Source organism: Channa argus, chromosome 11 (genome assembly GCF_033026475.1).
Source record: "Channa argus isolate prfri chromosome 11, Channa argus male v1.0, whole genome shotgun sequence".
NCBI lineage: Eukaryota > Metazoa > Chordata > Actinopteri > Anabantiformes > Channidae > Channa > Channa argus.
In genome coordinates this window covers 9,713,564-9,730,520 of record NC_090207.1, presented here as the reverse complement: position 1 = coordinate 9,730,520, position 16,957 = coordinate 9,713,564, and the positions used below count along the sequence as shown (strand labels likewise).

The 16,957-nt window shown below is 39.9% G+C and overlaps 2 protein-coding genes across 3 annotated transcripts; one reads left to right on the top strand and one right to left on the bottom strand.

The window, feature by feature from the left end:
• Window positions 1-1,670: 1,670 nt before the first annotated feature.
• On the top strand, window positions 1,671-7,118 carry LOC137136146 (ATP synthase subunit alpha, mitochondrial-like). Its single transcript, XM_067521269.1, has 11 exons — window positions 1,671-1,828; window positions 2,313-2,388; window positions 3,386-3,555; window positions 3,711-3,884; window positions 4,114-4,280; window positions 4,421-4,721; window positions 4,863-5,087; window positions 5,183-5,290; window positions 5,850-5,994; window positions 6,306-6,456; window positions 6,562-7,118. The coding sequence occupies exons 1-11, from the start codon at window positions 1,769-1,771 to the stop codon at window positions 6,638-6,640; spliced, it is 1,656 nt and encodes a 551-aa protein (XP_067377370.1). The 5' UTR covers window positions 1,671-1,768; the 3' UTR covers window positions 6,641-7,118.
• A 4,431-nt stretch (window positions 7,119-11,549) lies between these two features.
• On the bottom strand, window positions 11,550-16,947 carry LOC137136147 (phospholipid phosphatase 1-like). 2 transcript variants are annotated; one of them, XR_010915553.1, is made up of 6 exons: window positions 16,422-16,947; window positions 14,574-14,725; window positions 14,191-14,471; window positions 12,870-13,036; window positions 12,603-12,779; window positions 11,550-12,369 (listed from the first exon to the last, which is right to left on the bottom strand). XR_010915553.1 is itself a non-coding variant. In XM_067521271.1 (6 exons), the coding sequence occupies exons 1-6, from the start codon at window positions 16,477-16,479 to the stop codon at window positions 12,244-12,246; spliced, it is 852 nt and encodes a 283-aa protein (XP_067377372.1). In that variant the 5' UTR covers window positions 16,480-16,941; the 3' UTR covers window positions 11,550-12,243. The 2 variants fall into 2 exon arrangements, 1 of the variants encoding a protein (XP_067377372.1); XM_067521271.1 differs by having other exon boundaries at window positions 12,979-13,036; window positions 16,422-16,941.
• Window positions 16,948-16,957: the final 10 nt, after the last annotated feature.

The following is a 16,957-nucleotide window of genomic DNA, read 5'->3' as shown; positions in this document are numbered from 1 at the left end:
AATAAAAAGTGCAATCATCATAAAAGGATATTGTGATTATGTGTAATACGAATGAGTTGGAGGCATGTTAATCAAACAAGCAAATCAACATTTAGGACCTTTTAAAAACCAGACAAAAACCAAAAACAGTTGCAGTCGAAATATTGAAATCCCCATTGAAAATGAGCGGCTTTGGCAAAATTTCAAACTTTCAGCTGTTTGCAATAAACACAGCAAAGCAAAAACAATTAGATAAACTAAACCAGTGTAATAAGTTGTTCCCTCAAAATCAGCCCAAAATGCAATTTCTAATGACGACGGCAGACTCAGAATGAGTCCTTCATGGCAATCGTCTTCAGTACTTAGTACAGCACCTTTTTGCTATTTGACCTGCGGCCAAAGTAATACATAGCCAGACACCAGCTTCTGGCAGTGTCCCTGACTCGGTCCATTCCAAATGGGCACTAATATTTTAGGCATTGCATGCTGTAAACAATTTCTTCAAATCCCACAAGATACTTTCTCTGGGGTTCATGTCGGGTCCAGAATCTTCCAGGACGTCTTCTGTAACAAAGCCTTGATTTTGAGTTTGGCTTTGATCACTGTCCTGCTGGAAGGTCCAGTGACACCCAAGCTTTGGCTTCCTAAGACAGAGTTTCCTTCTAGGAGGTCCTGAGACTTGAAGGAATCAATCGTTCCTTCCACACATTGCAGTGTTCCAGTGCCAGAGGAAGCAAAGCAGTCCCAGAGAGATCACCAAGGCACCACCATGCTTCACTGTATGCAGTGCTGTGCTGTTTACTTCATGTTTCTTCCTTCAGATATACCCTTGACTCACATGCCAAAGTTCTAGATTTGTTTAATTGCTCCACAGAACGGAATTCAAAAACGTCTGTGGCTTATTTATATGTTTTTAGGCATGTTATGTGTTCTTTTGGGTCAGTCATAGACTATGTCTTGGAATTCTAACATGGAAACCTTAAGTGTTTAATAGGCACCTTACTGTGGAAACTGAAACCCCATTGGCTGTTACCACCAAATGTTTCTGCAGAAATAGCATATGAACTGAATCATCATCATCATCGTCATATTCTTCTTATTATTATTGTTGTTGTTGTTGTTATATTAGTAGTAGTAATAGAATTAGGTCAAATAACGTTTGATAATCTATCATTTTGTTTAGTATCCCTCGTATCCCATGTACTACTGTAAATGTAGTATTTTCCAGTAAATGTGTTAGATTTAACAAATTTATTCCTTTAAGTACATTTCAACAGTTTTTCCAATACAAATCCAGGTTTTTTAAAATAAAAGTATCTGTACACTTAAAATATGTTTTGTTTACATAGCACCGCACAATTTCTCCTGTTTATTTCCTCTAATAAAATAAGTAAGTGCAAGATCTTACACTAAAAGAAAGTCTCTCTGAGCCCTAAGAACAGGTGCACACATAAAAAGAGAATGGACTTGGTAAAGTTGGAGGGATTTAGCATTAACCTTAAAAAATGTAATTGTCAGTGAAAAGAAAACAATTATAATTGTGAACAAATCATGAGACAGCACACTGATCTTTTATTAAGACAAAGCAATTAATATAGTAAACGTTTACGCTGTGTGACAATTGCAGGCAGCTTCTTGTCCCTACCGACAGGTGGCAGAGTGTGGAAAACTAACCTTCGGCGTAAAATAAATAGAAGAAGAGTTCATTCAGCCATTACGTTCACTCACAGGCAGGTCGTAGCCGCTAGTGGAGGACAGGTCATTAGCAACAGAACACAACACAAGGAAAATGCTATCCGTGAGAGTTGCAGCAGTTTTGGCCAGATCCTTGCCCAGAAGGGCTGCGTTTGTAAGTAGTTTAACCAAAAAATCTATATCTTCCGTCGTTGTTGCCGCAGGTTTATTTAATTAAAATAAACCCGTGGAAGTAAAGCGGAATGGCAACGACGAAGGCCTCTAGCTAACTTGTCATTAACGTATGAATGTGACTTTTAAATACTCCTAATCATCCCATAGAATAATTCAAGTTAGTAGATTTTATTCTGTCGTTTGAAATGCTTTTGCTGAACTGAAGGTGCCCTTGTAAAATGTCTTCGTCCTGCAACGAACGGCGTTAAATTTAGCTAGCTAACCAGCTAATGCTACTTCCTTGCTAACGGCTCATTCAGCCACGCTGTGAAGGTCAGAAATCCTGACAGCTCGTCCTCTCTGCTGCAAAGCTTTGCACTAGCTCTGATTTGGTGGTGCATTGATTGTAACTATTGCTGCGATACATTATTTAAATATTTGTTTGTAGTCATCGTTTATTAAAATTCGTCCGTCATTGAATCCAGGTGTCCAAGACTGTACCGGCCGCCTGTATTGGGGTCAGCCACCTCCACACACACAGACCATGGATGCAGAAGACAGGTGAGAAAAACAAAACGCAGATATTCATAATGTGGACCAGCACCAGAAGGTTAAAAATAAAATTCACTGTTCATACCCTGGTTGCAGAGCTCAGCTAAATAATACTATCGTATTTGTGTTCATATTTATCTAAGATCAGTAAAAAATAAAAATTTAAAAAAAGTTTTCCACTATTCATACAGGCAGTTGTAGACTTTATAATATCTCTGTCCAGAAGCCTTTTAACCATTAATGTCATTTATTTCAACATGAGATAGTTTCTATTTATTATCATAACCCTCAAAATTAACTTCTGGCTGTTGGAACAGTTTCTGGGAACTCTATTGATTCCTAATAATTGGCAGAAACTTAAATTATCATTATGTTGGTAAATCTGTACATTCCTCTAAGATTTTGAGTTCAGACATGGGTGGCTGATGAGACTGCTGGCTTCTAGATGCAGAGAAGGGTTTCCTAGATCCAGCTACATCAAAGCAATTGTTATTACATACAGCTGGGAAGTGTCTATAGCTCATACAGCAATAAAAAAGTATTGAACAGTATTTTATGCATTATATAAGGGATCTTAAACAATCTAATATGGTTATTATTTTCATAAACCCTGAAAAGACAGTTTGCTTAAAAAAAGCGAGGGCAACTGTCTGTAGAAAAATGCATAACTTCTGCAGTACAGCAAGGTTTGAATTGTAATCAATATTGTTATATTGTGCTATATTTGCTACAGTGTGTATTTTAAGTGTGGTTTTGTGTTTGTCTTTTAAAGAAATGTTTTTTTAATTTCACTTGTGACTTTTATGCTCAGAAAACTCCTTGAAAAGACACAATCCCCTAATGTTACACAATGGGATTATTTATCCAGAGAAAATCACAACAACCAAGCTAACCAAGTTAAAATAATACAATATTTGGTATATATTGGATATACATGTTCAAATTTTAAGTGAAGTTGTGTTAAATGAATGCAGCTTCTGGAGTATACATGTCTTGTACTTCACAGGGACAGCCGAAGTGTCTTCAATCCTGGAGGAGAAGATCCTGGGAGCTGACACCTCTGCAGACCTGGAGGAGACAGGACGTGTGCTGTCAATTGGTGATGGTATTGCCAGAGTGTATGGGCTAAGGAATGTTCAGGCAGAAGAGATGGTGGAATTCTCCTCTGGACTCAAAGTACGTCTAAACATGTAGATTTAAAAATAATAATAAAAATCCACCAGTTTAACGCATCTGTAGCACACATAATTGAAACACTATCCTGAAGTGAGATTAGATTCAACATCACTTAAAGCATAATGTGCTAAGAAATTATACACTTTTCTCTTTAGGGCATGTCTCTGAACTTGGAGCCAGATAACGTTGGTGTTGTAGTGTTCGGTAATGACAAGCTGATCAAGGAGGGTGACATAGTGAAGAGGACTGGTGCTATTGTGGATGTTCCTGTTGGTGAGGAGCTGCTTGGCCGTGTGGTGGACGCTCTAGGAAACGCTATTGATGGAAAGGTTAATTGAAAACTAATTGAGTCAACCTTAATAAACTTTATCATGATCTTTGAGATTATTCCTAATATTTTAGCTTTTATTGGCATATTAAATTTTGGAATTTGACATAAAGCAGTCTTTTCAAATGTGCCCTGTCTCTAAATTGGGATCATCTGTGTCATAAGTAATAAACATTTAGCTGCGCCATAGGAAAGTCTCAATAATGCATTTTTTTCCCCTTACCCCTTAGGGACCACTGGGCTCTAAGATTCGTAGGCGTGTGGGTCTGAAGGCTCCTGGTATCATCCCCCGTATCTCTGTGAGGGAGCCCATGCAGACTGGAATCAAGGCTGTAGACAGCTTGGTCCCTATTGGCAGAGGCCAGCGTGAGCTGATCATTGGTGACAGGCAGACTGGGTAAACACTGTAAAATACAGAAATGTTTCTGTAGTTTGGGCATGCTGTTATTGTTTGCATCAAGGGAAACTATAGCTTAGGCCCAGTTTAAGTTTTCAAATCTTTTAAATGCATCAAATAACTGGTCATCCTCTCTCCAGCAAAACTGCAATTGCCATTGACACAATCATTAACCAAAAGCGGTTTAATGATGGAACTGATGAGAAGAAAAAGCTGTACTGCATCTATGTCGCCATCGGGCAGAAGAGGTCCACTGTGGCTCAGCTGGTGAAGAGGCTGACTGATACTGATGCCATGAAGTACACCATCGTGGTCTCTGCCACTGCCTCTGATGCTGCACCCCTGCAGTACCTGGCTCCCTATTCTGGCTGCTCCATGGGAGAGTACTTCAGAGACAACGGCAAACATGCTCTGATCATCTATGATGATCTGTCCAAGCAGGTGTGGGGGAATTGGCAGAGTCTGTATAAAAGTCATACGTTGAATTGTTAACTCTTTGGTGTTGGGATTTATTAACATGTCCTTAGACATTGTCTCAAACTTCAGCTTTTATAACTTATCTATTTTCCAATTTCTTCTCAGGCTGTTGCCTACCGTCAAATGTCCCTGCTGCTGCGTCGTCCTCCTGGTCGTGAGGCCTACCCAGGTGACGTGTTCTACCTGCACTCCCGTCTGCTGGAGAGAGCTGCCAAGATGAATGACAACTTCGGTGGTGGCTCCCTCACTGCCCTCCCTGTCATTGAGACTCAGGCTGGTGATGTGTCTGCTTACATCCCCACCAATGTCATCTCCATCACTGATGGACAGGTTTGTCTTAAAGTTGCTGCAGCTAATTGTGGTATGCCTCCTTCATAGAATTTTCTTCTGTATTAATTCTATTGACTTTCTTCTGTTTTTTGCAGATCTTCTTGGAGACTGAGCTGTTCTACAAGGGTATCCGCCCTGCTATTAACGTGGGTCTGTCTGTGTCCAGAGTGGGCTCTGCTGCCCAGACCAGAGCCATGAAACAGGTAACATTTGTTTTGGCACGTATTTTCTTAGGGCGGTGACACACCACGTCAACAAAAAGAAACTGCTGCATTCACTCACTTCAGCATCATCTAGCCAATTAGTGGCGTTTGAACACTCAGCAAAGACAAGAGAAAACAAGCATGCACGTTCTGTTAAAACAGAAGGCCTGGGAGGGCATATTTACACACTAAACAAAGCAGCATTAGATCACCATTTTTGCATTGCTCTTATTCGCCTCAGATGGGTTGTAGCTAGTTCTAATTGAGAATATGTCCAGTAAGTAATTACAGGACAGGGCAGGTGATTGGGTTGATTTGTCCTGGCCCATAAGGGACATCTTTATGTAAAAGTCAAACTCCTATGCACTTAAAGTTTTTTTTTTTTTTTTTATAGGTTTCTCACATTAACATCTTGTGAAATGTGAATACTTTTCTGATAGGACTTTGCTTTTATGTTTTTGTCCTTGACTTAGATTTTTGCCTTGTACCTCACTTGTAAGTCGCTTCGGATAAAAGTGTTTGCTAAATGTAAAATGTTTTTTTTTTCCCCCCCTCTCAGGTGGCTGGTACCATGAAGCTGGAGCTGGCTCAGTACCGTGAAGTGGCTGCCTTCGCCCAGTTTGGTTCTGACTTGGATGCTGCCACCCAGCAGCTCCTTAACAGGGGTGTTAGGCTCACTGAGCTGCTCAAGCAAGGACAGTACTGTGAGTAACAGTTACGTCACAGATTCAACGCTATATCAGACATTTTATAACTGCTTTAACATCCTTGGGTAGCTCAGTTGGTAGAGGCCACCCACCAACCATAGGGTCAGGGGATTGCGCCCCACTTCCTGACCCCATGTCGGAGTATCCCTGGGCAAGACTTTGAACCCCCAAAGGCCCATCCCCCAGCCGCACAGTGCCAGTCCCAAGCCCGGTAGAAATATTGGAGAGTGTTGCATCAGGAAGGACAAAAAGAAATAGTTCTAAGTCCTAAAAATGAAAGACTTTGGTATTGTTTACCCTTTTTCCAGGTCCCATGGCCATTGAGGAGCAGGTAGCAGTTATTTATGCTGGTGTCAGAGGTCACTTGGACAAGATGGAGCCCAGCAAGATCACAAGGTTTGAAAAGGCTTTCCTGCAGCATATTCTCAGCCAGCACCAGGACCTACTTGCCTCAATTAGGTGAGACAAATGACTTGGTCAAAATGTTTGAACTGTCCATGTTATACTACAAGTTAATATTGGTATTTAAAGTTAAAAAGCAATAATCCTACTTGCCTGTTTCAGGACTGAAGGCAAGATCTCAGAGGCATCAGATGCTAAACTGAAGCAGATTGTACTCAACTTCCTGTCCAGTTTTGAGTAATGGATAGCACTTCTTGTTCTTCAGTAAGCAACCTGTCTGTGTCCCCATTGTGCTTATATGTGTGAACACACTGAAGGCCAAAACCTCATTGTACAGATTTGTCAAAATAAAATTTTACAACCCTACTGAGCTGTAAAATTCTTCCAATTGTGCGCTTAACTATAGCAGGTATAGGTGTGTTCAGACTATGGCAGTGGCAGAAAACTTAAACTCAACACAAAATGTGTTTTCATTCATGTTTGACGAATATTTCAGTGTACAAAAATATAGAACATGCATGCCAGTGCCCATAACATTCTGTTGGCAGTACTGTAATGAGTTATAGAAGCATTATATTAAAGTGGAAATGAATTGGGTCAGATTGACTAGACAAGTATGCTCTCAACTGGCTTCACATGATGTATGGGTAATTTCAGCTGCTGTAGGAATGGAGTAAAATGTTTGATACTGATAATAAATTCCGTGATCACAAATTAAATCCATCTTGTGTGTTATGTCTTGAAATAATTAGTGTTTTGGTTATCCTTCAAATCATAATTCAAAGCCCATTTATGCTGCTCAGACATTTGTAAGGAGGTCATTATTTATTTTTTTTAATTGAGGGGGTGATGGAGGACACTCCTGAATCTGTCACTACGGAGGGGGGGACTAAATTACATTACAAACATAAGCAGCAGCTCCTCACATTTGGAAAGTACAAATCAGCAGAATATTGTGCAGTATTACTCAAACCAATATGAAAAGTAACAGACTAGAATGTAAGGAAGGACCTCTTTTAAACTGATAATGTTATCATGTATTGTTTTCAACTCTGTCCCCAAGTGTCTAATTTGACAACCTTTTATGTCCAGTAGGTGTCCTCAGATGCAAAACACAGGTTCAACATGCCCTGACTGGCCACTTTATTAGGTACACCTGTAGACTAATACAATCCAATACAGCAGCTTGGCTATGAATTCTACTTTTACAATGTTACAATTTCTCAGGTTATAAGTTGAACCTGTCAGACAGGTGATAATTCTACTCTGTTTATAATTGAGGTCATACTGGGTAGTGGAGTTGTACTGGAGTGCATTATAAAAGGTGGTTCTAAAGTTTTGGCCCTCTCATTCATTAAATAGGGTTCGTCTTGCAGTTAATGAGCGAGATCTGGCAGTAACACCAGAACAGTTCAGAAGTTAAATATCAATGTTAACTGTTAAAAGACCCTCCAAAATATTGCTCTGAATTCTATAGTAAATGATATCAATCCAATTACAATGAAGGCCTTGCACATGATTTTATCTACACTCTCTGATGTAAATTCTGATGTAAAAGATCCCAAAGACAACATCAGAAGTCTCTGTCAACAGGGGTGGAGCTTCGAAGAGCTAAGATACTGCACAGAACCCTCCAAGCTTTTGGCTTCTTCTGCAATTTTTTGCTCTATGTTCACGGGGTTACACAAACCTTACCTGCTGAAACAGCCAAACTCTTGGTTGATAAAGTGTCCTGTTATTACAAACTGTGGCTTCTAATGTTTATTGTAATGATATTGCCAAACACCACAGGGCAGTAATATTTTATATTTTATCAAATGCAGTGCTCTTGTCTGACAGCCTGTGCATTAAACTTTATATTTCCTAAACTACAATACAATTTGCATAAAATAATTGGGATATTAGATGCTTGTTTACATTATATATCTCCTTTCTGTTTTCTAAAACAAGAACAAATTTCAACATTGTTTGAGTCAAGTATTTCTCTTCTATTTCTATTCAGCTAAAACTTGACTATTTTATAGGTGGAGTTCCAAATCACTTAAGATTAGTTTTACATTATTTGCTCATTCTGTGTATTATTTATTTTCATTCATTCTTATTTCTCACAGGAGCCAGAAAGAATTTGAGTATTCAATATTTCTACAGAAGTGCGATAAACAACCCCCATGTAAGAAACAAAAGTCTTGTGGGAGGGAAATTCAATTTAGTAAACAAGATAATAGTTTAGTGCCAATTCTTTAACATTTTTACGCACTGCATTCTGAGTCTCTTGTTTCTCCAGCTGCATCACTGTCTGGCAAAATAAAGTGAGACATGTGACAGAGAGTGAATGGAGCTGCTTCCAATAACGACTATTGTTGAGGTCAGCGTGACCACAAGAGAGAGAGCTCTGTCAAGCAACAGACAACAGATCGGTCAGATTTCAGACATGGGGGAGGTAGAAAATGAGCAGCTTTTCAACAGAGTTCTGATGCTGCGTCTATGGAACATTCCTAAACATTTCACAAGATTTAACAGTTTCTAGTTACTGTATTTCATTTGTGGTACACATTCTTGCTTTGCTGCCCATGACATTTCATCATTTTAAACAGACGCTTTCTTCATCTGTGCCAACTTCTCTCTTTTCATCACACATAGACCCACAGTTTCAAATTAAGCTTGTGAATTGTTCCTCCTGATGAATGACACATTTGCTTCTCAGCTAACTAATTAATTAGAAAGACCTTTTTCAAAACAAGAAAATATTGTCATATCAACATTAAACAAGATGACTTATAGGACAGTGAGACGCACAGCCACGACATTAGCACTGCTGGTCTTAATAATGTTATGGAGGGCATAACAGGGATCAGCATGGCCACTCTTACACAGACTGTGATAGACTGTGTGCAGAGGTGGCAGAAGTACACAATTCATTACTCAAGTATTAAACATGTTATTTACATTTCCCTTAAAGTAAAAATGTAAAAGTACTCCACTAAGAAAACAACGCTGTAATTCTGCAAAATATTCAGTAATTAATAAGAAAAATACTGCTATAGGCTTAGACTGCTGGGGGACCCACCCCCCAATGCACTGTCTCCTCTCCTCTAACCCCACATTTGTCACCACTGTATGACTTTAACTCTGTATGTTTTCTCCCGTAGTTGTCTCCTTCTGTATCCCTCTCTCTGTCCCTTTCGGCAGGTGTCCCTGGCTTTGGGGCTGTGTGTTTTCCAGTGTGCAGCTATTGGTCCAACCAACCTGCCCATTGTTTGGTTGTTGCTTGTTGCTCTTTTCTTTTCTCTCTTCACTTTCCAGTCACCCCAACCGGTCAAGGCAGATGGCCGCCCACCCTGAGCCTGGTTCTGCTGGAGGTTTCTTCCGTTAAAGGGAGTTTTTCCTCTCCACTGTTGCCTAGGGCTTGCTCAAGGGGGAACTGTTGGGTTTTCTCTATACAACTTTATAGTCTTGACTTTATTCGGTAAAGTCAAGAATAAATAAAGTTGAATTGAATTGAATTAAGTCACTAGGCTTTGGCATAAAAGCCATTGTAAATGATGACTCGTCAAAAGGCGAAACTGTGTTGCAAAATGACTCTATATGTAGCCAATATATAATCAGCACCTGTCAACACCTATTCACGTTCTCACTGACAAGCACCGTTTGTCGAAGCCTTTTGTGTCTTGAATATGAACAACAAAAGAACTGTTGTTCTGCTCCTAATTCACATTTGCTTACTTGGGTCAGCAAAGTTTAGGCAGTAGAAAGAGAATGGAAATTTTTATTTTTATTTTTTTTAAGAATTCTGATTGTTTGCCACATTCCTATAGTCTATACAAATATGCTAAGTGTGGTGTTATTGGTAAACTCCAGCTTGGAAGGTCAGAAATGAATCTTTACCAGTAAATAAAACTGAAGGGAAAGCTGAGGCTTACACAAGACAAAAGAGTGAAACCCTCAATCCGAGATAATTATTGAGCCGTCTCCTTTTAACTTTAGCCACAAGCTTTCATATGGACAGCTCGATCAATTGATTGGAGCAAAAGATGGATTTCACATGAAGCTCCTTGTTATGAAATTGTTAGATGTTGACTAGGAGAAGGTAGACTTAGCAATTAGCCACAGATAATATGTGGCTTATAGGCTGAATTAGTCCCAGAGACTTTAGTTGACAGCCACCCTTTATGTGAGGTAAAGCAAACTAAGATACTAAGTATTTTAAGTATTTTTGACCGATAGAACAAAAAAAAAGTCTTTTGGCAAAGACTCCTCACAACTATCTCCGAGGAGTTTTCACTTTATTTCTAAACGTGAGAGAATGCAGTCAATGGAACAGTGATCTGGTAAGGTTACATTAAGTAGACTTTTAATTAAATAAATGCTTTTGGCTCGTGTGATCCAACTTTATTTTGTTTGGATTTAATGCAGTTCCTTGGTAATCCCAGGTGTGATACATTACAGCTGTCAGATAAACCGGTTTCCCCTATACAAATATATTTGCAAGATGAAAACACAAAACTTGGATATGACATCGATATGGCTTTACTGTTGATCTCACATTGGTGTGGTCTCCAGGAACAAGGCAGCTAACTAGCATTTAAATTGATGTGTATTAGGCTTCTCGTTAGCCTTTTTCTCCCAGTCGCTGTTATAGGATTTACACCCACACTAAACCAGAACCACATCTGGGACACTCACAGCCAAGGATCAGCACCTGTCTGCTGACAGAACCTCCTTTGTTTAAAGACAAGCTGACCACCGACAGTCTGCTTGTGCTTAATTTACATACCCGTGAAACGGAAACAAACAGGTTGTTACATGTGGTGGCCTTGCATTGGCGTGACTGCGGTATCTAAGTTCTCTAACGACAGAATGGCCCAACAGACAGTATTTTGTTTAAATTGCTTTCAGGTCGGGCTTCTTTCAACAAATTAGGTTTCTTGATCGGACACTTTTAGTTTCTCTTCCTTGATGCTGACATGCCAGACTTCTCACTTCAGCAAATTGATTCACACGCTATTCACATGCAATGCACGTGCCTTGTATTTTCGACAATACACACAGGAGTCATTTCCTTATAGTCTGTGTCAGTGGTGGTTTTTTAGTACTGCTCATACGGGTTTATATTTCAGCACGGACAAAAAAACAACCCAGAAAGCTTAAAATAAACTGTAAAAAAAATGAACACACATTTATTCATGGCATTTTTCAAACATTAAAATATCTTTACATCAGGGAACGGCCATAACAGCAGGTAGCAGCAATCTTACCATGGTAAAATCAAATGAGATGTATAATTTCTAAGTTCAGTCTGTATTTTACATTTAAGGACAGTCTGGTTTTTCTTATTCACAGGTGTCCGGCTCTCTACAAGCCTGCTTACAGTGCGCACACAGAAGCTCATTATATTCTTGGCTAAAGGAATTTCATTCATTCATGATGGCAACATCAGCCCACTATACACTACTAACCACATTTCCAACAAGCTCCCACTGTAAAAAAGAACAGTTTTCTAAGGTAAACCCGACATGCTCTGTTCATTTTGTCATTCCATAATTAACTGTATCATTATAGATTTACCCAGCAGAAACTCTTCATTCTTCATTAGTCACTTAAGTGCAGTACTGTCTTCTGCATTGCACGTTTGTTCCTGTAATTAAAGTTTACCGACTGCACCAAAGATAGCAGCTAAAGCCTGCAGGCTGCAGTGTTGGCTTCATGTGGTAAATGTTGCTGAAGAAATGCACAAAAACATCTAGCCAGGAGTGAATATGAAGGACAGTTCATAGCTGTTTTTAGGTCCTCTGAGACAATTTAAAGCAGTAGAGGACCAAAACAGAATTGCCTCTGTTGTCACATTCAGTCCGTGCTGCCATAGTGGTTCGCATTAGAGGGGCTTTCCTGTAGACTGGTAGGTGAGGCATCTTCCTGCTGAGACACCATTGGGTCCACTGGCTGTGCGAAGAAGTTAGACACACAGAACACCTGCAGAAAAAAAAAACACAACCAAATTAACACACATTGTACTGTATTTTTGTAACTGATATTGATATTGATATTCTCTGCAATGTGACTCTGCAAAATGTTGGTTGCAATTTTGATAAGAAGCATATTGTTCTAGTTTTTCTGTTCACAAATATGGCAGATGTCCTATGTGTAAAATGACACACAATTTCCATTTGACTTGAATATGAAAAATAAAATAAAATGAAACTTACTGTGAGAATAGCCACTAAACCCCCTTGCAGCAGGCCAGTAAGAACATCACTCCAGTGATGCTTGTAGTCAGACACCCGGGATAGACCCACATACACAGCAGTTGCAACCAAGAAGAACTGGATTGTTGGACGCAGAAGCCTCGTCCATTCTGAGATCAGTCGGGCTTGAATGTACAGCTGCAGTAGTCACAGGAAAAAAAAAAAAAATGTAATCCTGGAAATGAATAAAGCTGCGGGGTTACACCTAGATATCCAGCCAATATTTACAGTTGGTGTTGGCAGCCAATTTCTTTGCTGAAGCGTTTTTCGAGTGTGTTCTCTTGGGAAACCACATATCGAAATTAGGTTTCAGATGAAGTAGAGGATATGTACTTACTGCAAGGAACAACATGCAGTACATGGAGAAGGATGAATGACCAGAGTAGAAGGACAGCCTACAAAAGATAAACAAAAGAGAAGGCAAATGAAATTCACCTCAATCAAGTCATATTTCAATATAAAGATATTTTATAATCAAACTGTATACAATTGTTTTACACTACTGATAATAGTTTTAAAAAATTAAATAAATTGAACCACTAATTTTACACTTCAAAATTTTATTTTTACAGTTTACTACTTGTGGGAAGCATGACTTGCAATGGTTTTCAGTTTAATCTGATAAAATAACTCATCTTTGAACGTCAGAGTTTGAGACTACAGTTTTCTGTAGTCTGTAGGCTACAGTTTCAGTAGCCTTTTCTGTCAAAAAGACACACTTTATATTTAGTGCACTATAGTAGATGAGTCCACTCCCCTTTTATGGTTCTTTTGTAAATAGTAACAGTTATAGCGATGTTCATAATGTATAAGTAGCCTATTTTATTAGATTTTAAAAGGTCTCCATTTCTCTATTTCTTTGCCTCCTGCATCAAGTTTCATTACCATCTTTTTAATTAATATCGTTTTAATCTTGTAACTTGAATAGCCTGAATAGTGTCAGGTGTGTTGTGTGACAAGTATCAAGAAAGAAAGGAAAGGTGTTCAAGACAGTGGTGAGACCAGCGATGTTGTTCGTCTTAGAGACAGTGGCACTGAAGAAAAGACAGGAGGCAGAGCTGGAGGTAGCAGAGCTTAAGATGTTGAGGTTCTCTTTGGGAGTGACGAGGATGGACAGGATCAGGAATGAGGACATTAGAGAGACAGCTCATGTTAGATGTTTTGGAGATAAAGTCAGAGAGGCCAGATTGTGGTGGTTTCGACATGTTCAGTGGAGAGACTAGATATATCGGTAGAAGGATGCTGAGGTTGGAGCTGCCAGGCAGGAGGTTTAGAGGAAGACCAAAGAGGAGATTTTTGGATGTAGTGAGAGAGGACATGAAATTAATGGGTGTGAGAGAAGAGGATGCAGAGGAAAGGGTTAGGTGGCGGCACATGATTCGCTGTGGTGACCCCTGAAAGGGAGCAGCCGAAAGGAAAAGAAGAAAGAAGAAGATTGAGATGAGGATGAGCAACTGCCACATTTACACAATGCTAACATTTTTTAGCGTTTGATCAAAGGAAACTAAACATATTCTGGATTTCCAGGAGTGACTCTTATAGGTTTTACCTGGCCTCATCTACAAGAAACTTGTCTCCAGTGCAGTTGAAGTTCACAATATATCCACCACTTTTGCAGTTGATACGATCCCAATCTGGTTTGCATACAGCCAGGAAGTGTGGCCGCAGACGGCCGATGGAGTATTTGGCTATGTCTGTCAGAGACTGGCTAACAGCAGCTCCAAACACATAGCTCCCTACTGCTTTGTAGACACACGCCACATACTTGGTCCCCAAAAAGTGCTGCCTGATGCGAGAAAAATAAACAGAAAGGAACTCCCCACAGGTGATCTGCAACAGAAGACCTCAATCAGTAGGTAACCTGGCTTGTTTACACCTTGATGAAATTTAAAAAAGCAAAAAAATAAAGAAGAAGGAGGCTGTTTTACTTACAACAATCAGTGTGAAGGGGATCATGACTCCCCCAAGGAGCTGGTAGGATATGGTGTCCTCTTTGAGGGGGTATCTGATGGAGTCATCGTTACAGAAGAAACCCCGTTTGAAAGGGTTGTGTTGCGGGGTAAGGATAAAAAATGGAAGTCCAACTGTTAAAATGAAAGAAAAAAAACAGATAATTACAATAAATGTCACTTTATTGATAGAATTCAGCTGCAAACACTCATGTGACTCAGACTAATCAGCCACTACTACTATTACACAGTTTTACTGTTTTTACAGTATCGTGATTTGGTAACTTCAGGAAACATGATAGTTTTCCCTGCTAAAAAAAAAAATAAAAAATGTGGATGATTCTGTGAGAATGGTGTACTTTAGCTGCAACGACCAAGTAGCACAATAAGTCGACGAAACACATGGGAGCCATGAAATATTGCATAAATCCAAACATGATGCATCAGGTGGAGGGAAAAAAAGGACGATGAAGGTTTGATCAGCTGAAGGCTACAAGTCACCCCCAAAACACGTTCAACGTGCTCCAACTTGTTTGGCTACATATTTTCACGTTCCATCCTTCTACTCCCCTCACACTCACTCTGCAGCACATCTGAACAATGACGGTGGCTAAACTCAAGTCTGTAGTGAAATGCTGGGCGTTACTCCAGGTGGAATCCCTGAAATGAATGACTTTAGGTTAAATGACTCATCACACAGTCATGTATGCTTTCTAAAGGCCTGTAGTAAAGGCACTGCAGTGTAAACTAACACTGACTGCTGTCTTCTGAATGTCTGCCTAAGGAAGCCCCTGGGTGTGAATAAAATCAAAGTTGTCCACTAGTGTATTATGAGGCTCAAAATGAGGCTAAATTCAAAATAATTAACAAGAGAATGTGATGATAATTGAGTCTGACCCTCACACTTATTATTCAGTTATTGTTAGTTTTAGCTTTATTCTTTGCAACATTTCTAACTTCTACAATCATTTTATTCTGCTGTTGCAACACATCCACCGTCAACTCTTAAAGGAGTTGCTACAATTGACGTTTTTTGATTTCACCAGTCTAAAGTTTTACACATGCAGCCAGTCAAAAAGTCCTCTCAGGACTAAGAGATTATTTGCCAATTATTGTAAAACTGCATTTTAAAAGGTCTTTTGTCTACAGAAACAAGACAGGGGATAGGTTGAGTAAAACAATCCTTATTTACTTTGAAGACGAGTTTGTTTCACAAAAACATGGTGGTATGGGACAAGTCCCTGGGTGAGAAGCCAGCACAGAGTACGTACAGATTAGATTATGACTCAGACTTTGGACTGAAGACATGTGGCTAAAAATATAGCAGGCATTACATTCTCCAGTATGATTGTTTGTTCCAGTATGCTCCAAAACAAAAAATGTTATACTGGCGTAGAGTCACCAGCAGGGACAACCACCAGACAAAGCAAAGTGACTCAGTGCAGCTTAACTAGCACGGGATTTCAGGGTGGGTGTCTAAACAGTCTACCAAACATGGCAGCTATCAGACAGTCCAAAGTTCCCATGTATGTCTTTTTTACATCCTGCTTATGCAGCATTGTCAAACAGTGTGGAGTCCTGCGGCACTTTTCTGTCTGATTACATTCCCAGCACTGGGCTAAAAATAAAACCTTGCTTGGAAAGAAAAAATACACAGGGTGGGACTTTGTTGCCCCTTTTCCATCTGCCTGCCAGGTTTTCTGGCAGGCAGACTTAATTTGTGTAAAGAAATGTACCTAATATTGTCTACCAGAGACATCCTGCTAAACACGAATAAAATAAATTAATAAAATAAATACAAGGCACTGATGTTAGTGGAGGGTTCACATACCGAGGAGAAGACAGGTAATGTCCAGCAGGATGAGAGGGATCCCGGAGGCTTCAAACATGTTGCGTCTCGTTCTTGTGGCGTGTGTCTTTGTAAAAAAGGATCGGTCCCGGCTGCTGAGCGGCCGCCGGCCGGTTTTAGGCGAGACAAGACGCAGCCTTTCTGCAGCACACTTCTCGCTATCCCAGCACAGAATTAAAACACACCAGTGTCATTGTCCTGCCACCAACTCCCGAGGACTGTCCGAGAAGACTAAAACTACCACGGCGATAAAATACACAAAAAAAACAATCTATACTAAAGGCTAAATCTAATCTAACACCAGCACACACGTGAAGAGCCTCTCACCCGTTCAACTGCTCACAAATCATCATAACAGCGGGATTTCCTCAGCTCATAATACCGTCCTCTCCCCCTGAGATGCCACTCGGACACAAGCGCTCCTCTCCCGGTGTGATTAATGCTGCTTTCACGGACGGTGGGCTGTGGTGTGTCAGTGCTGCAGGAAACATTTGCGTCCTCTGTGAAATATGAGCTGC